This window comes from Lagenorhynchus albirostris, chromosome 14 (assembly GCF_949774975.1).
Source record: "Lagenorhynchus albirostris chromosome 14, mLagAlb1.1, whole genome shotgun sequence".
Classification (NCBI taxonomy): domain Eukaryota; kingdom Metazoa; phylum Chordata; class Mammalia; order Artiodactyla; family Delphinidae; genus Lagenorhynchus; species Lagenorhynchus albirostris.
In genome coordinates this window covers 482,368-510,341 of record NC_083108.1, presented here as the reverse complement: position 1 = coordinate 510,341, position 27,974 = coordinate 482,368, and the positions used below count along the sequence as shown (strand labels likewise).

General features: G+C 50.0%; 2 protein-coding genes and 1 long non-coding RNA gene across 7 annotated transcripts in view; 2 read left to right on the top strand and 1 right to left on the bottom strand.

Annotated features, from left to right (window-relative positions):
* SLC66A2 (solute carrier family 66 member 2) overlaps positions 1-5,125 on the bottom strand; it is a 48,988-nt gene extending 43,863 nt beyond the window's left edge. For all 3 annotated transcript variants that reach the window (XR_009534939.1, XM_060122087.1, XM_060122088.1), the window contains exon 1: positions 4,786-5,125. Coding sequence is in view for 2 of the 3 variants with exons in the window: in XM_060122087.1 (XP_059978070.1) it covers positions 4,786-4,988 (203 nt within the window). In the remaining variant the exon portion in view is untranslated. The remainder of the gene's footprint in view (positions 1-4,785) is intronic.
* A 251-nt stretch (positions 5,126-5,376) lies between these two features.
* LOC132504549 (uncharacterized) lies at positions 5,377-16,056 on the top strand. Of its 3 annotated transcripts, XR_009534942.1 has the most exons (4): positions 5,377-6,243; positions 6,651-8,161; positions 14,102-14,437; positions 14,953-16,056. It is a non-coding gene; the product is annotated as an uncharacterized LOC132504549 (long non-coding RNA). The 3 variants fall into 3 exon arrangements; XR_009534940.1 differs by having other exon boundaries at positions 5,380-6,243; positions 14,102-16,056; XR_009534941.1 differs by having other exon boundaries at positions 5,384-6,243; positions 7,068-8,161; positions 14,102-16,056.
* A 5,093-nt stretch (positions 16,057-21,149) lies between these two features.
* HSBP1L1 (heat shock factor binding protein 1 like 1) lies at positions 21,150-24,482 on the top strand. The gene is made up of 3 exons (XM_060122089.1): positions 21,150-21,547; positions 22,536-22,595; positions 23,602-24,482. The coding sequence occupies exons 1-3, from the start codon at positions 21,497-21,499 to the stop codon at positions 23,716-23,718; spliced, it is 228 nt and encodes a 75-aa protein (XP_059978072.1). The 5' UTR covers positions 21,150-21,496; the 3' UTR covers positions 23,719-24,482.
* The last annotated feature ends 3,492 nt before the right edge of the window (positions 24,483-27,974 follow it).

Sequence of the window (27,974 nt, the reverse complement as noted above, 5' to 3'; positions counted from 1 at the left end):
CGGAGGCCCAGCTGCCACCAAGTGAGAAGCCCAGGTGCTGGAACACCTGCCTCCCCAGGGCTCGTTCCAGAGTCTGGAGACCGATGGCAGCCCTGGTCCCTGGCCGTGGGGAGTGGGGTCTGCAGGCCAGCACGGCCCCCAGTGTGAGCGGAGCAGTGGGGGGCCGGGCCACCCAGCCCTCACTGGAGAAGAGGAGACGGCAGGCAGGGCATGGTCCGCACTGCTAGCCTCAGGCCCTGATGCCCGACCAGGCCTGGCTGGCCCGCACGGACGCCTCCACGTCCACTCTCTTCTCTGAGCCCCAGCCTGCCCAGCCCTCCCAGCCACAGGCCCCAAGGCCTTCCTGCTGACTTTCCTCCAGCGTGTTGAGCATTTCAGCAGCTCGGCCAAGAGTTCCTGGAGGCCACAGCCACAGTCCAGTGAGTGGCACTGCTGGGCCCATCAGAAGACCCCGGCCCAGGGGCTGGTCACAGCACTGCCCTCCGCACACCAGCTGGGGTCTCAAACGTGGCCACCAGCATCACAGGACTGGCCTGCAGAACTGTCACCTCTAAGGCGAGGCCCGAGAAGAGCACCCTCAAAGCCCAGGCCCCCATTCTAGCCTGGCTGCTCCGGAGCACAGATCCCACTGGCACCAGCGGCAGCGCGGCCTGACGGTGTGCCCCCAACCCGAGTTAGTGGCCGGCAGCTCACAGTCGGGAGGTCCTGGATGGCAGTCTGACCTCCAGCTTCTCCTGGAAACCAGGAGACACGGCCCGGCCCACCTCCCCTGGCCTCGCTCTCACACCCGCCCCTACAAGGAGAGGGTCACTGACAGCTGGCTGATGCGGCCACACACGCGCTCCGCCACAGGCTGGCTCTGGGGACCACGCTGCCCCCCAGCCTTCTCACTGTGCCCCACCACCTCCGGGCTTCACCTCTTCCGTAAAGTGCGGACACAACCCTACAGCTGCTTGAGGACGTTTCTAGCAGTTCTAGGAACCAGTCCCCACTGGTTACCTGACTGACCCCGGGGGGCTGACTAATCAACAGATAGTCCAGAGGAGAAGACAGAGAAGGTTCTTCGCCAGGCTGGGGAGACTGGAGCGGGCGGGCATCACAAAAAGTCAGTCAGTCTAGGGACCAAGCTCATTTCCAGTTAGTGACAAGGCTGAAGACACGGGGTGGGCCTTTATGTAATAAAGGCTACTTCCATTGTTTTCAACAGAAACAACGAGCGACTAGAAAAACGGTGGGGGGCGGGGGTGGGGTGGGGGGGATGAAGGTTTGTGCTTCCCCTTATACCACACACCGAAAATCCAATCTAGGTAAATTCAGTATTTACAGTGAAGTAAGGGGGGGCAGAGTGAACATTAAACTGCTTTTAGGGTGAAGACAGGCTGAACAAGACAGAAAATTTCAAAAAGCACAACTTTCCACAGAAGATACACAAGAGACAAAACAAATATGAAACAAAAGTTCAACATCATTAGTAATTTTTAAAAGCCAATTAAAATAGAAAGACACTATTTTTTACTTATCAAGTTACTTAAACTTCTGCCTTTAATGCTAATAGTCTGTGCCGGCAGAGGTGTCACCGGGCACCTCTCCCCCCCCACCCCCGAGAATGCAGTTGGCAAAGCCTGGTCTGCAGCAGAGGACAGGACAGCCCAGCAGACGAGCGTGTGGCCTGCTGCTTGGAGCAGCCAGTGGAAGCGCCGTCCCCCGGTGCAGTGCACATGCCCCGCTCCCAGGGAGACGCACGCGGCAGAGAACGTGCACTGCCTCACCGAGCCTGAGCAAAAGCTCCCACAAGGAACACCTTCTACGCGTCTTCAAAGTAGCAGAGAAAAGCTCGATTGGAAGAAAAGCTGTGTATCTACTCCCCTGACTGGCTTCTCGAGTAGCAGATTGTCACTAGCCCTCTGGTGCAGTGTCACCACATCTCCGATACCATTTTACTACACCCGCAATACAATGTCACCACGTCTCTCCGTCTCCGGTACAGTGTCACCATATCTCTGATCAGATAGGGACGGGGCTGGGGAACTAGCTCTGTGAATGCCTCAGGCCCTGGGTCAGATGGCCCTGCAGCACCGTCCTTGCACCCTGGCCCCCTCCCTCCCCTTCTCATTTACAGAATCACTCCACCCTCTGGCTTCCGACACCACAAAGGCCAAATCCTGCACGTCAGCATTTTGTATGATCTGCTCAATGCTGGTTCTGCAAAAGGATGGGAAGAATTGCGAGAAATAAAGGCATTAGAGTTCCGTGAGTTACAGAAACGCCAGGTTTCTACAGCTTGGTCAGCCTTCCCCCACCCCACCCCCGACCCCCAGGACTGCAGAGCTTCTCACATGCCTCACACCACACATTTCCCTGGGCGGCTTCCCAGGCAGACTGGAGTTCTGGAGACTGCATTCCCAGCCAGCTTTGGGAAACGTACTCTTCACTTCCTCCAAGGCCATCACGGCTCTCGTCCCACCCGGAGCCCACCACAGCTCCCGGCCGGTGCTCTCGCCCTCCCCACCACCCATCACCCATATACACGTGTCTGGCACGTTCCATACAGCACGTCTGCTCAAGCGTTAACCCTGCAGCACCTGCCCAGTGTCTGGCTCATGGGAAACCCTCAAAAACCTATTAAATCAAATGGGCTGCTAGGGGACCCAGGAGTAGGGGCTTTGGAGGCTCCAGAGAAAGGAAGGAAAGGGAGCACAGGCATCACCCTCAGAGCAGTGGGGCCTTGGGACCACGTGGGAGGAGACGCGTGTATTTGCTACAAGTCGTAGACGGAGCCCGGCCTGTCTGCTGGGCTTCACCACGTGAACTACAAAGTACTGCCAGGTGTGAAACACAGGGAAAGCACAACCCCAGGTCAGAGGGATCCTGGAGGAGAGACCTCTGCCAGCCCTCCCTTCTTCCCCTAGGGTCCCACAGTCTTCTGGAATCCAGGCTGAGGGCAGCCCTGTGTGTTCACACAGCAGCCACTGAGCTCACGGAGGGGCCCAGGACAGCTCACGCAGCTGATGCTGCGGGCAAGCGGCAATCAGACGTGCAGAAGTGGACATGCCAGTGCACAAAGTTCAGAATTCCACCAAAGCCTCTTTCCTTCTCAAAGCCTCAGGCCCTACAACGGGGAGAGAACTCCCAGTCCCAGCGCATCAAATGCTTGCTTGTTAAACCCAGAAGCACTGACGAGACGGCATTCAAGAAACTGGTTTAATTTCTGATTTCTCCAAAACAGATAGTTAGAGGTCGATTAGCTATCCTATTTTCTTTTTGCAATTCTGAATGATAAGCATAGCTGGGGGGAAGCCCTCTCAAAGGAACTATTTCCCGTAAGAAATGCAACCTCAGCCAATCCTCCGCCACTCCTCCAGAAAACTTGCCACTGCCTAAAGGAAATGCTGCTTCCCGACCTAAGGCCCGGGCCTGGGCTGGGAGCTCCGGGGGCCACACCCAGGGTGCTCAGGGTTGACAGCAGTGTCACACACGATTCCAGTTTGGGACCTGCTTCTGTGCAACCTTAGACCTAGAGAGGGGCAGCTGAGAGAGGGAAGGGGAGAGTCTTGCTGCAGCGGGCGAGTGCTGTCCTCAGCCACCGGGAAAGGAGTCGTCGTCAAATGCAGTTTTTCAACTTGTGCTAAACAAGTTAAAAGATAAGCACCCTCTGACCCCTCCTTCAGAAGGGACTGGCCCAGAGACAGGGCTCATGGTGTGACCAATTCTTCCAGGAGAAGGGGTCGACTCACCAGCTCACCTTTTAAAACCTCAGACTGAGCAAAAACACGGTGAGAGTGACCAAGGGCTGCCTTAGGCCAGGTGGACAGAAGGTGAAGGAGCAGAGAACTTCTGGACTCAGGGGACTCACACCCTGATGACCGCAGAGGGGACATCTGCCAAAACTCATCAAACTGCACAACGGGTGATTTTCTTCCCTGTAAATCGTGCCTCGGTAAGGCTGACTTAAACTCCATAGCAAGAAAGCACGATTACTCCAAAAAGTCAAAAGAAGGAGCCAGCTGCCCGGTCCCAGGCTGTCCTGTCTGTGCTCACAGAGGGGCCTGGGACCGTCTAGAAGGAAGGAAAGTTGCGGGCTTTTCTGGCCTTACAGTGAGGCCGCAAGACCTCTTATCACTTCCTCTGAAAGTGTACCCTCCCAATTACGTCTGACTTCAACAACTGTTAAAATTAACTTCAAGTTCCTGACCAGAATGCAAATGATAATAAGAGGAATCTGGTCTGAGAGGAGCAAGAAAACATAGTCTCTTAAGTATTACCCAGAAAGTTGACTTTACTGTTAAAACAAACAAAAACAAACCCGTACACACAAGGCGGAAGGCAGGAAGGGACCACCCTTCAAGGCAGACCACCCCCACAGCACTCCTTCCTGTCTGGTTCCCTCCTGAGAGCCTTTACTGGCCCGTGGTTTGTCCTTCCTATGCTGACCACCTTCTGTTACTGGTATTCATTAATTCCCTTCGTTTTCTCTCCACTACCCCCAAACCTCACCCAAATTCCTAAGGGCATGGACCCAGTCCTAGAACACAGCTCCACAGAAAAGGCCCTGGGCAAGCATCCAGTACATGTACGAGCCACCGAAAATGAAGACGCAGATCCGAGATTATGTGAGCTTCTCCACTTCAATCCCACCATTTTCCCTGGGAAAAAGTATCATCCATTTCACCAGCTCCTTCCCAGGAAGTGCAAACACTTCCGCCCCCACCCCACCCTGGCCTCACCCAGAAAAGGAGAAAGCCATCTCCCTGGGAGCACCCCACAGTAAGAAAACCCTCAACCTACCAGAAGAGGATTCGTAAGATATTGGCCACCAGGAGCACCAGACATACGTAGGTCGAGAAGCCCTCGGCGTTCTGGGTCCTCCGGATGTCCCTGTACTGCGGGATGTACGGCACCACCCCTCCGAAGACCATGGCCCCAGCTGCCCCCCAGGAAACCAGCTGCTGCAGCGGGACCAAAAGCCAACCCAAGCCTTCGGCGTCCATCCCGAGCTCCCGGCGGCCCCGCCGGCAGGCTGACGTCCACCTGGCCCACGCGCGCTCCGCGCTCTCGGGCTCCTGGCGCGCGCGCTGTCACCCTCACATGCCGCCGCTGCCCTGAGCCGTCCTCCGTCGCGGGGCCTGGCGAGAGAGGAAAAGCGGTAAAGCACTCGGGCCGGGCCTCCACGCCCAATGGGGGGCGCACCGCCGGGCTCGCGGCTGGGGCACGAACCCCTCCTCCGGGGCGCCGGCCCGGGGTGGACTTTCAGTTCGGGGTGGGGGCTCAGGTCCGGGCGAGGGGGTCGCACAGCCTGGGGGTCGGAGGGATGGGAGGAGGGGGAAAGAGGGTAGACACTGCCCAGGGGGCCCGGCCCGGGGTGGACGCTCAGCCCAGCGCGGCGCTCGCGTCCACGCACACTGCTGACCCCGCCGGGCTCACCCGCGCCGGCGGCTCCCAGCGGTCAGTCCACCCTCCTTCTGTCTGTCCAAGCGCCGGGCCCCGCCTCGGCGTGACGTCACAATACGTGGCCCCGCCCGCGCCGGGCGGAGGGGCGGGCGCCGCTGGGTCCTAGAGCGCGCCGGTGGGCGTGGAGGTGGGGGCGGGACCCGGGGCGAAGCCGGGTGTCGTGGGTCGTGGCCAGGGCGCTCCGTGGGCCCACCCGGCCCTGGTTAGGAAATCGCTGCCTGGCGGGGCCTCTCCTTCTGGGCCAGGGGCCCACGTGGACCCGGCGCCATCTGTCCCACGGCGAGTTGCCTTGTAGACGCGGCGCGCCGCCAACGGGAGCAGAGGACCGGGTCCTGTCGCCGCCCCGAGGGTCAGCGCGAGGCCCGGGGACGCCCCCCTCGTGGGGACTCGGGCAGGGTCTGAGCGCCCCATGATTCCAGGGGTCCTTCCACCGTTCGTGGTCTGCCCGGGTCTGTGGGGCTCCCCATCCTGAGCCGGGGCGTGTCCCTGAGGAGCGGCGTTCGGAAGTTTGCAGAGGGCCAGGGCAGTTTCGGCCAGGCGGGGGGGCCGGGGGCGCGACTCCTCGGGGAAGCGAAAGCCCACCCGCAGCCTGAAGCCCCTGAAGGTCCACTTCGGGGCCCAGGGCAGCAGCAGCCAGGACTGCCGTCCACAAGTGCGTTAGGTACCTTGTCACTGAAGACAGTGCTGGCCGGTGGAGCTCGGATCCGCGAAGGGTACGTGCTTCATCTCGAGCGCACAACTCTAGCACTCACTGAGAGAGAAAACAGGAATTCCTGAGTGTGTCACCTGACCAAGGTGAGCCCTTCGAGGGAGGTAGGTGCTCAGAACCCAGATGCTGGTGGGCGAGGGAGGGGTGGGGGTCAGGGAGGGCCCTGGGAGAAGCCAGCCAGCCTGCCCAGGACCCTGTGCAGGTGGGCTCAGAGCAGAGAAGACCGCCTGCAGGCCCCCAGGATTCTGTCTACAGAGGAGCTCCCCCAGGGCTCCCACCTCCACCACAGCAAGCCCAAGTCACCCCAAAAGGGAAGGCCTGGTGGGTGAGAGAGGGGGGGCCCCAGGGGCACATACCGGCCAGCCAGCTTCCTACCTGGTACGCTTCGTGGGAAATCCTAAGAACAGGTACAACCTCACTTAGAGCAACTCCCAACGAGCCTGGCTATAAGGAGAGCTCTCCGTGAAGCACAGGTTGCTCTCATCCTCTCCAGCCTCTGAGGCCAGTGTACTGAGTATCCACCAGAGAAGGCCGAGAACACAGCACCAGAAACGTACAAGGAAATGAAACACAGACGGAGAAGGAAGTCCTGGAGGGGCTGGAGAAGAAAAGTGGTGTTCCTCCTTAGCCAGATCCTCCCCCGAGCTCTGGAGCTCCAGAATGTTCTGTCCTCTTTATGGTGGAGGTTGGAGTAGGGATATAGTCTTCCCTCCCCACGCACCGGAGCATCTGAGGCCACTGCATCTGGCCCTGTTTGTCCTGGAGCACGTGGGCAAAGTGGTGCCCGTCCATAGCCAGCTGCTGCCCTGGACGCATCAGCTGTGCCAGGTGGAGCGTGGGCAGCAACGCCTCCAGAGCCCTGCGAAGTGCATACAATCTTGCATTCTTGACCCAAGATTTTGCCTCACAGAAGGGGCCTGTAATCCTTGTGAACCCCACCTGTCTGGAGTAGAGGGGCACCCACTGGTCCAGAACCATCGCTCAAGCAGAAGGAGAGAGCTCATGTCGGCTGCTGCACATTACCTGGCTTCCTGTGTTACAAACAAAAGAAGCCGGCCAAACTGTGCAGTCTGAAAAATGAAACCCAGAACTAGCACATCCTAGTTCCCGGAACCTGTGAACATTACCTTCTGTGAAAAGAAAGAAATTGCAGATGTGATTACGTTAAGGACCTTGCGATGCAGAGATTATCCTGCATTACCCAGGTGGGCCCTAAATGCCATCACATGTATCTTTATAAGAGAGAGGCAGAAGGAGACTCGAGACACACAGAGGCCATGTGGTGACGGAGCAGAGAGAGGTCTGAAGATGCGGCCTTGAAGCCTGGAGTAATGCAGCGCAGGAATGCTGGCAGCCACCAGCAGCTGGCAGAGGCGGGGAGCGGATCCTCCCAGGAGCCTCTGGAAGGAGCAGAGCCCTGCCAACGCCTTGATTTTGACCCAGTTAAACTGATTTCAGATTTTTGGCTTCCAGAACCGTGAGAGAACAAATCTCTGCAGTTTTATGCCACCCAGCTTGTGGCAGTTTATCACAGCAAACCACTGGGAACTAGTATAGAATCCATAAGCGAAGGAGAAACACCTTCTCAGAAAAACATGGCCCCAAGGAAGTCATTGCCCGCAGACCAGCCCTGTAAGGAATGTTTTGTTTTGGCCGCGTTGGGTCTTCGTTGCTGTGGCTTTCTCTAGTTGCAGCAAGCGGGGCTACTCTTCCTTGTGGTGCGCGGGCTTCTCGTTGTGGTGTCTTCTCTTGTTGCAGAGCACGGGCTCTAGGCACACGGGCTTAGTAGTTGTGGCGCACGGGCTTAGCTGCTCCGTGGCATGTGGGATCTTCCCGGACCAGGGCTCGAACCCATGCCCTCTGCATTGGCAGGCGGATTCTTAACCACTGCGCCACCAGCGAAATCCCCAACCCTGGAGGAAATGTTAAAATAAGTTATTTAGTCAGAAGGAAAATTGGATCTCCGTAAAGAATTGAAGACCCTCAGAGAAAGAATAAATGAAGGTAAATCTTTTTTTTCTCTTATTCTTAATCTGAAAGATTATTGTTTATTTAAAGCAATCAAGTAACAGTGTATTGGGTGATTATAGCACGTGGATAAATGAAATGAATGACAAGGGATGTAAGGGAGGAATTGGGGAATATTCTCATATAAGGTACCAGCACTACACATAAAGCAGTATATGTTATTTGAAGGTGAACTTAGATAATTTTAAAATATATATTGTAAACCCTAGGGCAACCACTAGAAAAGTTTTTTTAAACCATAAATAATACACCAAGAGATGAGACAAAAATGGAATTGTATAAAATGCAGTTAAAACCAGAGAAGGCAGAAAATGAGGAGGAAAAGGAAACAATAAATGCAATGAATAGAAAACAATTACAAAGTGCTAAATTTTAATCCAGCTATATCAATAATCACTTTAAATGTGAGTGGTCTAAACACACCAATTAAAAGACAGAGATTGTCAGGCTGGGTGAGGTTCAGAAATAAGCCTCCGCAAGCGACACTGTCCCTGGGGTATGTGGTGTCCTGTGCAGCAGAAATACAGGGAAGAGGACCACGGAGGTCTGTGAGCAGATGGGTGACAGGGACAGCTGTCTCAGGCAATGCTGCTGGCCCTTCACCCTCCCAAGGGAATTGCTTCTACGCTGCAAAAAAGACGGAGTGTCAGCAAGGCCATTAGTAATCTATTCACGTATATGAGTAAGTGCGTGAGAAACAAGTCTGAGCAGATAAAGCCTCAATTCTTAATACTTATCTCTCATATGACTATTTTATACCTCTCTGTGTGGTTTAAATTTTTTTAACTAATTAATTTGTTTTATGTTTGGCTGCATTGGGTCTTTGTTGCTTTGCTGTGCGGGCTTTCTCTAGTTGCAGCGAGCAGGGGCTACTCTTCGTTGCAGTGCGCGGGCTTCTCATTGCAGTGGCTTCTCTTGTTGTGGAGCACGGGCTCTAGGCGCGCGGGCTTCAGTAGTTGTGGCACGCGGGCTCAGCAGTTGTGGCTTGCGGGCTCAGTAGTTGTGGCTCGCGGGCTCAGTAGTTGTGGCTCATGGGCTCAGTAGTTGTGGCTCAGGGGCTCTAGAGCACAGGCTCAGTAGTTGTGGTGCACGGGCTTAGCTGCTCCGCGGCACGCGGGATCTTCCTGGACAGGGCTCCAACCCATGTCCCCTGCATTGGCAGAATCCCCGATTCTTAACCACTGAGCCACCAGGGAAATCCCTGGTTTAAATTTTTTACAGTGAGTGTATATGATTTTTGGGGGGGAATATTTATTTTTTGGCTGCAACACAGCATGCGGGATCTTAGTTCCCCAACCAGGGATCGAACCCGTGCGCCCTTCAGTGGAAGCTCGGAGTCCTAACCCCTGGACCAGCAGGGAAGTCCCTGTATGACTTTTCTAATTGAAAAAAATACATGGCTCCACTTTACCAGAAGAAAAGGCGAGTTTCTGCATTGCTACCTCTCCCCAGAAGTGAAAGCACGTCCCACACTTGGGTCGTGTGGCATCCAAACGTGTCCCCCGTTTGCCCTTGAGCCAAGCACATGCCACTTGTTGGATGCCTGTGGGCTCCATTGCAAGGCTCTAGCTGAGACAGATGGGCTCCAGGTGTGAGCTCTTACGTTCTCCTCAGCGCACAGGTGCTATTTTTGGAACTAGTCGAGAATATGGAAACGGCACCGAGAAAGGTAAGCTCTCGCCGAAGTCACTGAGCCCACCAGGCTGAGGGCTTGTGCTGAGCCGGCACGATGAGGACGCGCGGGCTGAGAGTCACCCGAGGGTCCATGCATCCCGTTGCCGGAGGATGTGCTTACGGGTTGTTTCTGAGAACTCCATTCTGCCTCTGAATGTAGACAAAGTAGAATCCAGGGGCTGTGGACAAAGCACCCAGCTGAGGCTTGTAGAGGCTGCAGAGCTGGGCGGTTGTGAAGGGCAGCTGCAGGGCATCATGGGCCCGGCCTTGGCTTCTGCCTGGCGAATGTCTATTTTCACGTATCCTGAGCTCGTGCCTTTACCATGTGAGGCCGGGCTCACTGCTGGCCCCCAGGCCCACCCCTTGCCTCGGGGCGGCCGTGTGGCTGACCTCTGGCCAGTGACATGGGTGGAGGTGCCTGGCCCCGCCAGTCTCCACCCCACCCTCCTTGCTCGCCCTCTCCTGCTGGCCAGGTGCGAACAAGGTAGTAGAGAGCTCCACTAGGGCGTGGCCCAGTTCCTGCCTGCCGGCCTCGGACTGTGACACCAATGAGAATGTCGCTGGGCCCAACCACTGGAACAGGGATTGGTCATTACAGAGGAGCATCACTTCCCCTAACACGCACACGAATTTTGAAGTGTCCACAACTTTAGCACTTCCCAAGTGGCATCTAACAACAGTCAACCATACTACACAAACCCCCAGCCCAGTGACCCCTAACAGCCCACATGAGCCCACTTCTGCTTTCCAGACTGACACCTGTGTTCCCACGTAGTGGAGCCACTGCAAGCCCACCCGAGTTGCCCTCGGCCCCACACAGAGCAGGCGGTAGACATAAACGGCACCTCTCATTAGCATCAATACTCATTGACAGCACGGCGGCTCTGCAATTGCTCCATAAACAATGGTTCTGCAGGCGAAGAACACCTGCAGAGAGCACAGAACTGTGCTCCCGCCCCTGCACCCGCCGCATGTCCCATCTCCGCAGGCCTTGGGACAGGCCATCACCCTTCCAGGTCTCCTCTGGCCTCTACCGGACTCACCTCAGGCCCTGGACATCCTCGAAGGTCGAGGATATGACCACCCTTCTCAGCCTTGCCTCTGCCTTCCAGAGCCCCATGCTGGAGGGCCCTTTGTGTGGGAGTGTCATGTAGCCGATGGACTGCTAGGACCTTACACAAGAACACTGTCACCTCCATAGATTGTAAATGACAAACACACAAAAGTAAGATAAAAGGACAACAAAGGGGAGAGAATATTCTTTTAAAAGCAGGAAAGGAAAGATGTGCATCCTGAGAGGTGTCCTGTCCGGCTCCTGGTTGTGAAGCCCCGAGGTTTCCCTGGTGAGATGGAGACAGAGCTCCTGGGCCGCAGGCCCGGCCAGACAGAGCACCAGCCTAGATGCACATGTCCCTCCCCCAAAGCAGTGAGGAACCCCTACACGGAAATGCAGACTCCACCTGCAGTGAAATCAGGAGGGCGGCAGAAATACCAAAGACCACACAGCACGTGGGGCAGCTGCCCGAGCACAGAGGTGGGACACCACCTGAGCAAAGTGAATGGGGCGGGGGTGTTCCGCAGCCGGGAGACCACCGGCTGGGCCCCGAATTACAGAGCAAGCCCCCAGCTTGAGAGGCGGGTGGTAGGAAGGTTGGGAACTAGTTAGAGCCCCGTCGGCCTCCAAGAGATGAGTAGGAAGCAAGGGTGCAGAGGCTGGTGTCGGAGACCTTTGAGAATCACGAGTGGAGCAGCGCCCGGGGGCCCTGGCGGTGCTGCCCACGGGGGTCTGAGCCTGGTTTTCATGAAGTACCTGGGCACCCGGCACCCTCACTGCTTTGTCAGGCATCGATTGCTTTGCCACTTTTCTTCTGGGAACTTCACTTTCCAGAAAGTGCAAAAGACGCCAGCGACTGAACAGCAGAGTATGCGAACGTTTTTAAATATCTTCAGAGATAGATGCAATTCTTAAAATTTGTCGGGTGATGGTAGCATTATGCACCAAAAGTAAGTGAATAAGCAAATGTGCCTGTGAAACTGGACAGATCTAACGTCTGCAGTTTAGCCAGTAGCATTGTGGCAACGATGTCATATCCCCTGGTTAAGTGAGCCGCCCTTGCGGGAGGCCGGAAGTGTGTACAGAACAAGATGCTCTCTGAAAAAGAGGCTGAGCTGGGGGGTAAAACTGCAGTTTGAAGAAACTAAACAAATGCTAGTGGGAAATCTGCTCATAGGTTGAAGACTAGAGGAAGGCTAGAAGGCTATGGAACTACATAGTTACAAGTTTTATCAAGGAATTATTTTGTAAAACATGCAGAGAAAAAGCCCATAGTGAAATTAAACCGAGTAAAGATGAGGTCTGAACCTGATCACATGGAAAAAGAAAAGACCAGAATAAGCGTGTGCAGTTACTAGACAAAGAACCGTCCAGATGTGAACAACGTGCAGAGCTCAAAGGACCGATGGCGTCGCATCAGAAGTCTCAAAAGACCCAGAAAAGGTTTTGCTTATTTTAAAAAGTGACATGGAAGTTCCGTGCAGTTGGTTTATCCAGCAGGCTAGGTGGCCAGTGAGCACAGGGAAAGTAAGAGAAGGCAAATGAAGGCGTCTCATGCTCAAACTTCTTTGTTAATAGTTGGAATAGAAACCATTTCAAGTTCAAACCAAGTAATTAGATCTCAGCTACCTGTGAGATGAAAAATAAAAACAGAGAAGTTGGAATGTGACCTTTGTTCACTGTGTTTGGCTGAAAATCCACTGAAAATAAATGCGAGATCTTGTAGCACAAAAACAAACAAAAAGCAGTGGTTTGCAACAAGCTCTGATAGCAGAAGTTCATGACTCTGCAAAGGGGACTGACTCAGGAAGGGAAAGACGAGGACGGAGCTGGAGGCGGCAGCAGAGGGCGTGAGGGCTGACAGCAGAAATGGAGGAGGCGTCCAGAGGCAGCATCGCCTGTGAATTCGAGGTGGCTTCGCGGAGAGAAAGGCCGCGTCCTCGGGGTTCACCACTCACTCATTCAGCGAAAGGAACTCTTGCTGGAAAGAAGATGCAGAGTGCAGGCTCGAGGTGCAGATTACTACCAGTCAGCCGAGAACAGCAGTGCTTACGCTGAGGGGTGCCCTCAGGAGCACACAGCACACACGCACGATCCCGTCTCCAGAAGCGCACGCTTTTGCCTGTGAACCTTCCTCTTCTTTGTTTTTAATTGAGGCAAAATTCATGCAACAGAAAATTAGCTCTGTTAAATGAACACCTCAGTGGCATATAGTACATTCACAGTGTGGTGGGAGCACCATTTCCATCTGGTTCTGGAACATTTTCATCCCCCAATAAAACCTCACGCCTCTTAGGCAGTTCCTCCCCAGCCCCTGCCCCCTCCAGCCCTGGAAACCAGCAGTCTGCTCTCTGTCTTTATGCCTTTGCCTGTTCTGGACGTTTCAGAAAATGGACTCACACGATGCTGGCCTTGTGTCTGCTGCTTCTACCAGCATCATGTTTACACCAAGGAAGCAGGGGTGCAGGATGCTCATTCCCTCCAGGGGCCCCCGGAGCCCCCTTCTGCTCACCTGCCTGGTGGCCTGCTTTTTAAATGATAATTAACGTGCTTGAGCTCCAGAAATGTTTCAGGCGACTTAAGTTTTCTGTCATTCACATTTCCTCAAGTATCTTACCTCTTAAGACTGTGACCTGACCAGTAGCAAAAAGCACAATTTTTTATTTGAAAAGTCATACAGTAAAGGGAAAATAGACTGTACTAAACAAATTTTTTTTAAATACAAAGTGTGCATTAACTTGCAACCAATCACCCACAGGCTTCTTGAACGTTTCCTCCCTCCCTCCTTCCCTCTCTCCCTCCCCGCACCTTGCCTGAGAGTTTCCTGGGCCCTCACTCCTCGCTGGGGCTGGAACAAGCACCCGAGGCTCCCCAGAGAGCTGGACACTTTCGTCCAGCTGGACACATTCTCTAAAGCTCACGCAAGTGTTTCCTTGAGATCCCTCATTGAGACTGTGATGTGACAGGGAATTGCCTGGCATCCCAGTGGTTAGGACTCAGTGCTTTCACTTACGGGGGGTGGGGAGGGGGGGGGTGCTTGGGTTTGATCCCTGGCTGGGGAACAAACTCCCACAAGCCACGTGGTGCGGCAGAAAAAAACGGAAGATTGTGACATGATAAAATTGTTTACCTGGAAAAGAAGCAACTTCATTTTTAACTCAGACTTTGGATTTTCTTTTCTTCCCAAGGCAACTGTGGGCCACAGACAGGTGCCCACTGAGAGGCTCAGAAGTACCTGTGAATGCTAACATGGGGTGGGGGGTGGCCAGGAGCCAGCCCCCAGCCCCAGAGTTTCTACCTCTAAGGGGCTGACAGCAAGACACTGATTTTCCTGAAGTGGAAAAAGGCGAGCTGATTTTATTTTTACTCGGCAAAGAAAGCTGTTTCTTCATTGTGTATTTTCCTTGGGGTGGCCTTTGAGAGGAGTTGTTGGAGTGGTGGGAACACCAACACTGACACTGACCAATGCAGAATAAAAACCAGATGCTGGGCTGGTCAGAGCAAGAGTTGGGGCAACCTTGGAAGTAAGTATTTAAAAGCTTTTAAAGAAGTTTATAGGTTGGAGAGGATTCTGGGATGATGGCAGAGCAAGAAGCACCGGGAATGGCCCCCACCTGGACCACAACTGCAGGGACAGAAGCTGTCTGATGTAACTAACTTGGAATCCAGAGCTGGTTAAGGCTTGCAAGTTCCAGGGGAAGTGCTGGATGGTTACTGCAGTCAATTGTGGTGACTTTCAGGTCTTAGCACGTAGCACCTACCCGTCCCACCCTCAGCCACATGGCAGGAGGCCATACACGTGTTTCTAGAGCAGCTTGCAGAAGCCAGCCAGGGTGGACCAAAAGGACCTTGTCCTCCAATATCAGGAATCTGCGCTCTGATGCTGCTTAAGATGGCAGAGATGCAGCCAAAGAGGCAGGTGGCCATTGTTGCCACACCTCCCCCCTTGTTGCAAACCCCTCCCCCACCAAGTGGATTTCAAGGGCGAGTGCCCCGTTTATCCCCCTTTGTTTTTCTCTTTTCCCCCTTTTCAAGCCAGACATTAAAGACTAGGGCATTGAAAAACAACTGCATAGACACGAAAAGACAGAAAATGATGGCACATGCCCAGGAAAGGCTCAGGAAAGACCTGAGCAGACATTAAGTTTCCACCTCAGGCTGAGCCTCAGCTCAGACAACCTACAACAAGCAAAGAACAAAAACAATAACAAAAAGCATCAGACCTTGAGGAAGGGGGAGAATCCGATTTCCAGAGTTACCACATTATTGGATTCAAATGTCCAATTTTCAGCAACAACAAAATAAAAATCACAAGGCATACAAAGAAACAGGAGAGTATGACCTGTTCAAAGGGAACAATTATTTAATAGAAACTGGCCCTAAAGAAGACCTGATGACAGATCTACTCGATGAAGACTTTAAAACAACTGCCTTAAAGATGCTCAAAGAACTAACGGAACATAGAACGTTGAGAAAGCAATGTGTGAACAGTGGAGCTATCAGTAACGAGGGAGAAAACCTAAAAGAAACCAAAAAGAAATTCTGGAGCTGAAAAGTACAATAGCTGTAATGAAAAACTCACTAGAGAAATCAAAGGCAGATTTGAACAGGCAGAAGAAAGAATCTTTCGAAAATCTATCTTATTTCAAGTTCTAAACAGCTGGCAGTAAGACATTGGTCTATGTCCAAATTTGAGAAAATGAAGACCCTTTCTGCCTTTGGGGAGGTTTAAGCCAGTTCCTCCTTTTCTGTTTTCCTCAATCTGTTCATTCTGCAGTTTTGACTGCTTGTTCACACACCGAAACCCCTGGAGGGCTTTAAAACCACAAATGCCAAGGCGTCCAGAGTGCTGACAAATGTTACGTGGCTCTATCATGCAGCCAGGTCTGAGAGCCACTGTTTTAAAATTCACAACTAGTACCGGAGGTCCTCATGACTCAGGATAATTGCTTCTGGGAAAGGCAACTTACTGTAAATGGGGCCAGAATTGCATAATAAATAGTACGTTAAAAAAATAGTTAATTATGTTGCATTAAAAATAAAAGTTAAGGGCTTCCGTGGTGGTGCAGTGGTTGAGAGTCTGCCTGCCGATGCAGGGGACACGGGTTCGTGCCCCGGTCTGGGAAGATCCCACATGCCGCAGAGTGGCTGGGCCCGTGAGCCATGGCCGCTGAGCCTGCGCGTCTGGAGCCTGTGCTCCGCAACGGGAGAGGCCACAACAGTGAGAGACCCGCGTACCGCAAAAAAAAATAAACACAAAAAAGTTAAAATTATGAAAACATTGCAACAATTTTAGAATCAATAAAAGGAAGCAAAAAATTCTATGCTCAAATCTGTATGTCCAAATCAGTACCCTGAAAGAACCCTTCTTTGCTTACAGAATTTTTAAGTGAGAATTTCAAACATACACAAGAGTAGAGATTATAGCACAGTGAATTCCATGTATCCATCACCCAGCACCAATAACTATAAAAAAGCCCTTTTAATGAATATAAAATAAAGAACAGCACCGTCTAATCAGCAGCATTCCTCCCTTTCTTGGCAGTAATGGTGCATCTTAAAATCAGCAGCGTCTTAGGTTTAAGGCCTTAGAAATGAAGCCATTCACCTGGAATCAAAGGAGCATCTGGGCGCTTCCACCTGCATTCACGCCTCACAGGATAGAACTTCCTCTTACATTCGGTCACCCTATAATCTCATCTATCAAAGTTAAAATTTCACTTTTCTAATTTGAAATTTTGTTTCATATTTAGCTGCCGCTCTTGTGGTCTGTGTCTTTGATTCCATTAGGTACTTCTTACCTAGACTCTATTTTCCTCCCCAAACTATCTTTGCACCATTAAAAACATCATCTAATTTCTGCAGCTTCACAGCACACTTGAATACTCTCCTATTGTAGATTTGCAAGATGAATTGCATTCGAGAATTTTTCCCCTGAACCTAGTTCCTGAAATTTAATATCCTTAACAAAATGAATTTTTGTTGAGTGATTCTTGCTTCCATATTAATGATCTTGTCCCCCACGGATGCAGAACTAAGAATCTGATCCCTAATTAGGCAGCATAGGTGAGAAGCCATTCAGGTGCTAGATGTAGGATGACAGGTTCTATTTCTCCATTAGAGATTGGGTTCTCAGGGTTATCAGAGAATGTCTAGGAGGTTTCCACTGGACCACAGAGATTACAGTTCAGAAAGATAGACACATACTAAAGAACACAAAGGGGTAGGGAAAGAGAGTCACAGGTTTCCTAGCTCCTGGAATTCTTAGCCTAGGCTTTGAAGCTGGGGTGATGTACTTAAAATATATGTACACTGTGGTAGAATATACATAACATCAAATGCATCATCTTTATTGTTTTTTATTGAAGTACAGTTGATTTGCAACATTGTGTTAGTTTCAGGTGTAATCTTAACCGTTTTTAAGTGTACAGTTCGCTGGCATTAAGTACATTCATACTTGTTGTGCAGCCATCACCACCGTCCATCTGCAGAATTTTTCATCTTTCCCAACTGAAACTCTGCACTCACTAAACACTAATGCATTACCCCTCTCCCCAGCCCCTGGCACCCACCGTCTACTTTCTATCTCTGTGGAATTGACTGCTCTGGGGACCTCATATAAGTGGAATCATACAAAATTGATCCCTTTTATGATTAGCTTCTTTCACTTAGCATAATTCCTCAAGGCTCATCCATTTTGTAGCATGTGTCAGAATTTTCCTTTTTAAAAATAAATTATATATATATTATTTTATTTATCCATTCACTCATCCGTCGATAGACACGGGTTGCTTCCTCCTTTTGGCTATTGTGAATGGTGCTGCTATAAACATGGTGTACAAATATTTGTTCAAGTCCCTGTTTCCACTTCTTTGGGGTTTATACCCAGAAGTGGAATTGATTCATATGGTAACTGTATGTTTGATTTCTTGAGGCATTGCTGTAGCATCCTGATTCCCGCTCTTAGGGAGCCCTCCAGGCTTCAGCCTCAGGCGTTCCCGGGGCTGTGCCTCCCCGTCTCCGCCAGATCCACCTGAGGAGACCCCTGTCACCCACCCCTACCTCCACCCACTCTGGGCGAGGGCCTGGGGCTTTGTTTCCACAGGTGAATCCACCTCCCCAGTGGCCCGCTGTGCACACCTCATGCTAGTCGCCCTGGTCAAGCTGTTCTGGAAGCTTGAACTGAAAGAACCTCAGGCCAGGCGGTGGCCACACAGAGAGGCCCCTCCAGGGAAGGGGCAGCCCTCACGGCTCTTTTTAGCATCTTGCCACACAGAAAAGTGGCAAGATGGCCATGCTTTTGAAAAGTTATTGTATTTCTCCAAAGAAGACATGCAGATGGCCAACAGACACATGAAAAGATGCTCTACATCGTTAATTATTAGAGAAATGCAAATCAAAACCACAATGAGTTATCACCTCACACTGTCTACAAATAATAAATGCTGGAGAAGGTGTGGAGGAAAGGGAACCCTCCTACACTGTTGGCGGGAATGTAAATGAGTGCAGCCAGCCACGATGATAAACAGTATGGAGGTTCCTTAAAAAAAAAACTGAAAATAGATCCAACAATCCCACTCCTGGGCATATATCCAGAAAAGATGAAAACTCTAATTTGTAAAGATACAGGCACACCCATGTTCACAGCAGCACTATTTACAATAGCCAAGACATGGAAACAACCTAAGTGTCCATCAACAGATGACTGGCTTAAGAAAATGTGAGATCTATATAGAGAGACATAGATATACAGAGGTATAGATACTCGGCCATAAAAAGAATGAAATATTGCCATTTGCAGCAACATGGATGGAGCTAGAGATTATTATACTAAGTGAAGTAAGTCAGAGAAAGACAAATATTATATGCCATCACTTATATGTGGAATCTAAAAAATAATACAAATGAATGTATATACAAAACAGAAACAGACTCACAGACGTATAATACAAAATTATGGTTACCAAAGGGGAAAGGGAAGGAGGGATAAATTAGGAGTACGGGATTAACAGATACTCACGACAATACATAAAACAGATAAGCAACAAGGATTCACTGTATAACACAGGGAACTATATTCAGTATCTTGAATAACCTATAATGGAAAAGAATCTGAATATAGATCTAGATCTAGGATAGAGATAGAGGCAGATATCTGAAGCCTTCTGCTGTACACCTGAAAACTAACGCGATATTGTATACTTCAACTATACTTCAATTAAAAAGTTACAACTTTAACAACCCTATTGAGATGTAATTCACATATATATGCGATACAATCCACCCATTTAAAGTATACAATTCAATGATTTTTTTTTTCTTTTTTTTTTTTGCGGTACGCGGGCCTCTCACCGTGGTGGCCTCTCCCGTTGCGGAGCACAGGCTCCGGACGCGCAGGCTCAGCGGCCACGGCTCACGGGCCCAGCCACTCCGCGGCATGTGGGATCTTCCCGGACCGGGGCACGAACCCGCGTCCCCTGCATCGGCAGGCGGACTCTCAACCACTGCGCCACCAGGGAAGCCCCAATTCGATGATTTTTAATATATTCACAGGGTTGTGCAACCGTCGCCACGATTTGACCTTAAATATTTATTTATTTATTTATTTTGGCTGAGCCAGGTCTTAATTGTGGCACGCGGGATCTTTAGTTGTGGCATGCGGACCTCTTAGTTGTAGCATGCGGGATCTAGTTCCCCAACCAGGGATCGAACCTGGGCCTCCTGCAGTGGAAGCGCAGTCTTACCCACTGGACCACCAAGGAAGTCCCCCCACGATTTGATCTTAGAATATTTTTGCGCCCAAGAAGAAACCCCTTAACTATGGCACAGTCTCTCCCCTTCCCCCTCAACTTCCTGTCTCCATGGATTTGCCAATCTGGACACGTCACATGAGTGGAATCCAACCACGTGTCCTCTTGTGATTGGCTTCTCTCACTGAGCATCATGTTCCCAAGGTTCATCCATGTTGTGTCATGTGTCAGGGCTTCATTCCTTCTTACGCCTGAATTATATTCCATCGAGGGGAGGGACCACATTTTGTTTATCCATTCGTCTGTTGATGGACATTTGGGTTGTTTCTACCTTTTGACTAGTGTTAATAATGCTGCTGTAGACATTTGTGTACATGTTTTTGTGTGGACATATGCTGTCATTTCCCTTGGGTACATACCTACAGGTAGAACTGAGATTCTATGGTAACTCTATGTTTAAGTTTTTATGGACCTGCTAGACTAGCTGCACGACTTTACATTCCCACCAGCGTGTGACGTTCCGACTTTGCCACACCCTTGTCCACACTTGTTATTGTCTCTTTTGATTTTAGCCATCACAGTGCATGTGAAGTGGATCTTGTGGTGGTTTTGATTTGCATTCTCATGATGACTAAGGATGTTGGGTTTCTCTGCATGCAAGGCTGTGTTTCACACACATTCAGCAACCAGGTGTCCCCACGTAGTCACTTGGCTGGGCTCCTGGGATGTTGGCAGGACCCAGACAGACGCAGCCCTGCCCCACAGAGGGGTACAGACATGTAAACAAAGCAGGTACTTGCTAAGAACAGGGTCCTGGGACATCACCCATAAAATGCCCCATGAGCCACAATCCAGACAGGCCTAAAGGGCATCTGAGGGAGGGAAAGTCACAGTGAGGCCTTCCTTCCAGATCTTCGATAAAATCAGAGCAGAGATGCGAGTGTTGGCAGCCTGTTGGAGTTGGTCACAGAACATAACTATTCTTTTTTTTTTTTTTTAACCATGCAGCGTGTTGCTTGTGGGATCTGAATTCCCCCAACTGGGGACTGAACCTGGGCCTTTGGCAGTGAGAGCTTGGAGTCCTAACCACTGGACCGTCAGGGGAGTCCCAGAGCATAAATATTCTTAATCTTAAAGTTGACAGCAGACATGGCAGGGGTCCGGAGAGATGGCCGAGCCTCCTGGATGGATGGTCACAGGTCCCAGGACCGCGGTGCGAACTCGGGCTGTGTGGTGACTGCAGCCACATTCCATCCCCACCCCTGCCTCCAGGATCCCCCATTAGACGGGTGACAGCCTTGCAAAAACACGACGGGACACAGGGGAAGGGCGAGTGCTGGGGGCTGGTGAGGCTGGGGAGCCGGTGTCTCCTGGATGCAGAGCTTGGTGTGGGAAGGTTAGGAAGTCGCGGGGGGTGGGGGCGGGGGGGTGGTTTGCACAACAGTGTGAACGTACCTAACGCCACCGCACTGCGCCCTGAAAAACAGCGAGAACGGCAACTTGTAGGTTGTGTGTTCTTTGCCACAATGATAATGAAAAGGTCGTGCGCACTCTGGGCTCTGACGCAATGAAAACGAAGCCAACAGCGTAGCTGGGATCGGCTGGTCCGGCGAGGTCCCGCCCCGCCCGGACGGCCACCTGCGCCCCGCTACGGCCTCACCTCCGTGCCCGGCTACTCGGCCCGGTTCGGGCGCACAGCCCGGGCCGCGCGGGTGGATCCACGGCCATCGCCGCGGGAGCCGCGGGCGGCGGAGCGGAGCCGACAGAGCCACCGGCCCTGGGACCAGCCGACCCACCTGGACACCCCGCACCCCGGACCCGGGGGTGACCCCCATGGCCGCGCGGGGCCCCGAAGCCCCCAGCGGGCGCGCGCTGCGGGACGCGGTGAGTCGGACCCCGCGCGCGCCAATCTTCGCTCCCGGGCTGGACACCCTCCCCTCCCCTACCTCCCCTCCCTTCCCCCCTCCTCCTCCCTCCCCTCCTCCTCCCTCCCCTCCTCCTTCCCTCCCCCTCCCCCTCCCCTCCCCTCCCTCCCCTCCCCCCCTCCCACCCCGCCCAGCGCCGGGAGGCCAGCGGTCCTGCTTCCCGTTCGCTGAAGGAGCCGCAGCGCCGGAGAGGAGACAACCAGTGGTCAGGACCGATCAGTTTGCCTCGTTAAAAAGAATTGGTTAGCTGTGCACACTCGAATCCACGTTTTCCTGACATGATTGAGGGGAAGAGCTCCTGACAGAGGGCCTTCTTCATACGTAAACGCAGGCTCCAGGTGGAGATCTGCCTCCATATCCTGGGCTCTAAAACGGAGATAATACACGGGTGCCAGGAGTGAACTGTGTCGTAAATGGTATGAGATTTAAATCTGTAAACTGTAAGGCGACTTACAGTACCGCCTGCTGTCAGTCACCATAGATGATATATCCGTATGGCCTGGTAAACAATTTCTGCAACCCCAGTCCCAGCTAATAAATCCCCACAAGTGTGGGCGAGCAAGAGGCCCGCGGTGGGTGTGTCTGGTGACTGTTTCAGGCCTTCTCAAGAAGTCTGTGAGGAGCCCGAGGTTAATAAGACTTTCTCCTACGTTATCTTCTAGATGTCTGATAGGTTATCGCTTATATTTAAGCGTATGATCATTTTGAGTTACTTGTTGTGAGTGGTGTGCGGTAAAGGTCGGGCCTGCTTATTTAGGGAGTTACGCATTTGGCTAGCACTGTTCCAGTGCTGTCGGTTGACTAGACCTTCCTTACCCTTTGAGTGGGAAGGCCTTAACACCTGGTCAGGAATCAACTAATGGAATATATAGATGGTTCTCTTCCATGGTGCTTAGAATGCTCTGCCTCACAAGGAAATATATATTCACTTGTGGTTCATTTTTCAGGCAGAAAATCTATTTCAGGAACTCCAAGAACACTTTCAAGCTCTGACTGCAACGTTAAACCTGAGAAATATCCTTTTCTGTCTCATAACAAATACTGCAGTTGCTTTTGGACTATTGAACTGTCGTGGACTATCTTGTTGTTTTCTGTATTAGTGGATAATTGTTGACCTAAGACTTCCTGGTGTTTACGTCTGTGCCTTTACATGGCATCCTGATGTATTAATTACCGCTCACAGGTAATTACTTCCTACTTGACCAGCAATACAGGGCATTTCATGAGGCAAGGATAAAACACAAGGACACACGAACAATACATACTACCCGGTGGGGCCTCCCAGCAAGCCCTAAAGAAATCTGGTTAGTCTGCTAAATAGCATTTATACTCCCCCAAACAGTCAACCCTGCACAGTTACTGGTTAGGTCTCCAGCGCAGGGTACGCTATCTGGCTCTCCTTGCCTTGTTTTGTTTTGTAACTTCAGCAGCTCGCCATTTGGTAAGCCATGGATTCAAACAGAGTTAGGTGGAATGTTTGTTTCCGGTTTAAGAAAATCCAGAAAAGGGGACACTTGCCCTAAGACTTGCCCAAGTGAACTCACTTCACACAGTTAAACTCCTGCCTTAAAATGTGTACAAATTGTTTGCAGAGAGATCCTGTAGATGGGCTCCCACAGGGAAAAAGAGATTCTGAAACAGGATAAAATTATAAACAGTAGGAAAGTTTGTTTTAAACACAGTTAATTTTCATTGTATTTACATACTGATGAGAGTTTGGTTAAAACATAGTTAAACATACCAGACAACCTCATATCCCCGAATCCATGCCCACGGAAAGGGAGCCAAGGTTTCAGAACCGGGCTCAGCGTGCAAAGATTAAAGGCACGTACAGACCCTCAGGGATGTGATTAATGTGCACTGACTTAAGGTGTTAGTACACATCCGCTGCCTTTGATTCCCTCATTTTAGATGCACCACAGGGCATTTTTATCAGCCCTGGTGATGCAGTTTACGTGGAGGCTTTGAGGGACCTGGGTAGGTGCCCGTATTCCATGTGCTGTTCTCCTTAACCTCGTACTGGAAGAAATGGGAGGTCGCATTGAAGACTTGCAGAAGAATGTGAACGACTTGATGGTGCAAGCTGGGATTGAAAGTTCTGCTCAAGAGCAAATGGCGAGGCCTTATTAAGGCACTCAGGTGTTCACCGTTTACATATCTTCTGCTTTCATCTTGAAACATTTAAGCCCATATTTGTTCACTAAGGGAACTACTGCTTCTGCACTACATGAAAAACCTTCAGGAATAATAAAAAAAATTCACAAATGCTCTTTTCTAAATGGAACAGAAACACTCTTCGTCATTGTTCCTTAAAAAGTGCACATTTTAAAGGAAAACTATTATTTAAAAATTGGATTTTGTTAAAGTACTTTTCACCCTCATCCCTCAAATTAGTTTTCAATCAAAACACAAGTCATGATGAATGAGTGCTTGGGGATGACAACTAGTGGCTTCTGTCTGAGACGTTCATGGAAGGATTTAAAGAAGACACATGTGCATTAGGTTCTCACCCCATTTCATGAGTGGTTCCTGAGGAGCCCACCCCGCCCCCCAGAATGCAAATATTTCTTTTCCAGTGGAATTTTGCATTTCATCTTTTTTCTTTTACTATTTTATTTTTAATTTTTAGTCTTAGTTTTATTTTTTAATTGAAGGTTTTATTGTAGTTGACGTACAACAGTATATAAGTTATAGGTGTACAATGTAGTGATTCACAATTTTTAAATGTTATACTCCATTTATAGTTATTAGAGAATATTGGCTGTATTACCCATGTTGTACAATCTATCCTTGTAGCTTATTTTATACATAATGGTTTGTACCTCTTAATCCCCTACCCCTAGTTTCCTCTCCCCCTTCCCTCTCCCCAATGGTAACCACTAATTTGTTCTCTATATCTGTGAGTCTGCTTCTTTTTTTTTTTTCGTGGTACGTGGGCCTCTCACTGTTGTGGCCTCTCCTGTTGTGGAGCACAGGCTCCGGACGCGCAGGCTCAGTGGCCATGGCTCACGGGCCCAGCCGCTCCACGGCATGTGGGATCTTCCCGGACCGGGGCACGAACCCGTGTCCCCTGCATCGGCAGGCAGACTCTCAACCACTGCGCCACCAGGGAAGCCCTGTGAGTCTGCTTCTTTTCTGTTATATTCACTAGTTTGCTATATTTTTTAGATTTCCTACATATAAGTGAAATCATACAGTATTTGGCTTTCTCTGTCTGACTTATTTCACTTAGCATGATGCCCTCCAAGTCCATCCATGTTGCTGCAAATGGCAAATTTCATTCTTTGTTTATGGGTGAGAAGTATTCCATTGTATATACACACCACATCTTCTTTATCCGTCATCTGTTGATGGACACTTGGGTTGCTTCCGTATCTTGGCAATTGTAAATAATGCTGCAATGAACATTGGGGTGCATGTATCTTTTCGAATTCGTGTTTTTGGTTTTTTTTCTGCACTTCATCTTGAAGATGCAGATAAATGCTTGGCTTCGGGTCTTGGACTGAATATGTATCTGTGTGACATACCTGGAGACACAAACCTTTTGTCTTTTGTGAAGATACTCAAGCATGTTTCACTGACATAATACTCTGATTCTATGAGCACATTCTAATTTTAGTTGAACAGTTAGATGCTGTTGTTTTCCTTGCTTTCCTATTTCTCTGTCAACTGTTATCCCAAGTCAGCTGGCAGATCATCTGTGCTTATCCTGCTGAATCAGAGTGCGTTCACCTGTCAGTGACTTATTTATCAATTTCTACATCCGCTGTTCTGGTAGAAAGGGTCATTGGAATCTGTGTCCTGCACACACGAGCTGCAGATCTCGGGGAGGGCGCTCCAGTTCTGTCTGCAGGATGAATACTTAGCTCTACCCAGGGAGGTTGCGTCAGACGGGTCCACCTGCCCTGGAGCCTTGTCCTGCCTCCACCCTCTGGGTGCTGAGGACCAGGTTCTGCAGGGCACCAAGCCCAGCTCTGGGCATGCTGCCAGGAAGGGGATGGCGGCCAGTAACTTAGTTCCTTCCTGTCATCACCCAGACTCCAGCTGGCTGTTTTAAATTTGGTCAAAACCCACCATATATTAGGCATCAAATTAAATGGATGAGTAGGTATCAAAACTTCACTTTTTTTTTTTTTGCGGTACGCGGGCCTCTCACTGTCGCGGCCTCTCCCGTTGCAGAGCACAGGCTCCGGATGCGCAGGCTCAGCGGCCATGGCTCACGGGCCCAGCCGCTCCGCGGCATGTGGGGTCTTCCCGGACCGGGGCACGAACCCGTGTCCCCTGCATCGGCAGGCGGACTCTCAACCACTGCGCCACCAGGGAAGCCCCAAAACTTCACTTTTTTGATGCACGTACAGCCATTATTTAAAGCAGCATGAGAGAAGGTCAGATATCTAAAAGTGTGTTTAAAAGCTGATAATGCCTTTTAAATTAAAAGAAGAACCTGAGTGAGTCTAAATCTGTGCTTGTTGGTTTTGCTGGGTCAAGGATTCCTAGCACAGTGCTGTGGATTTCAGGGGATTCGGCAAACCCCCTAAACTTGCTGTGCTCCTGCTGTGGGGAGGGGAGTCCATGACCCCCAGATGGTAGGAGCTACTGTTCCGTATACCAGCGGATTTGGCCCGCCGCCCCGACATCCGAACACCTTTCCTGCTGCGAGGAAGCAGGCACGCTGTTGTCTGAGGAGAACCTCTCCACACTGTTGATGCAAAGTGATGCTTTGTCACTTGAAGAACACACCCCTTAAGCTGTGTATCCACACAGACTCCATCTGACTAAAATGAACATCATCTAACATTTAGGGTTTTCTATATTCCGAATTTTTCCTGTACAAAACTGTTCTAGTAATTACGGGAAAGTAAGCTAATTTTATTGATAGCTTTGGATTCCAGTTTACGTAACTGTACATTAATTGATATATAAAATCAATCGTTACTTCTTTCCACTTTTTTCTTACAGACTTGAGGACAGTAGACCAGTCATTTGAAAATGTGAAAGAGTGAAAACTGTACTTTTTGAGTAATAATCTACCTAACACGAGTTCTTATTTTTAGTATTTAAGAATTCACTTTAGTAAAATAAAGCATTAAAAGAACAAAGGCAATGCAATAAGAATGTAATTAAGAAGGTGACTAACCACTTAACAAAGATGGTTGTAAAATGGCAGAACACTTTTCAATGCACACCTAACATTTGTAAATCATGGAGGAAAAGCACGAGTTACATTAGGTCAATTTTTTTTCCAGAATTAAGTTCTATATAGATCCTTCTTTAAAATACCACAAGAAGTTTTCTGATAGAAGTTGCTTTTTTTTTTTTTTTTTTTTTTTGTCCACTGCAGCATGTGGGATCTTAGTTCCCCAACCAGGGATCGAACCCACACCCCCTGTATTGGAAGTGCAGAGTCTTAACCACTGAACTGCCAGGGAAATCCCAGAAGTTGCTTTTTTAATAACTGCATTCCAATTCAGTAATTCCAGTCACACAGTTTTGGGGAAGACTTGCTTTAATCTGCCCAGTCCAAGCAAATTCTAACAGTATGTTCTCCAAATCAAAGGAAACCAATCAAAGGACAGCCAAAGAAACAGGTGATGCAGGAGCTCCATGATTGCTTCCTGGGACACCCTCACCCTCCAGCCCCCACAGAGGTAGTTACCAAGGAGATGCACAAAGATTGCACCTAAGTTTAATTTGTCAGTTAGAGATGCTTTCAAACAATTGTTCAATTCACCTGTCTCTGAGCCAAAGTACGAATAGAGCTATGATCACCTAAAAAGGCTCTCATTGTAAAGAATAACATTATTCCTGCATATAAAATAAATCATACTCCTTATACAAAAGTCAAAATCACTCATAATTCTACAATTTAGAATTAACCACTGTCAATACTTTTTTCTATGCAGGGACTTTTATATAGCTGATCATATTGTTTATAATCTAATATCCTGCTCTCATATCATAAACACTTTTCCCCAGGTGAAAGTTTCATACCCACTTTTTATGGTTACTAATATTCTATTATGTGGTTGAAATAATTTAACCATCCCCTTAACTATTCCTTGGACTTTGAGGTTATTTCTCACTTCCTTGCTATTATAAATAATGCTTCAATGAGCACTGTTATCCACGAACTCTCTGCACATTTCACTAGGGCCAGAAGTATGACCACAGGCCAAGCACATTGAGCAGAATGCACCTAAGAAAAGAAAGGAAGGGTCATTTCACACCCCCGACAGTGATGCAAACCCAAAGTTCAAACCCAAAGTTTTAAAATAGCATCATTTAACTTCAATATTCTTGGTGGTTTAAAATCACGGTATTTCCATTTGATTATGTGAAAAATCTCAAAGCATCTTAGCCATAATTATAATTTTAGTAGAAACTGG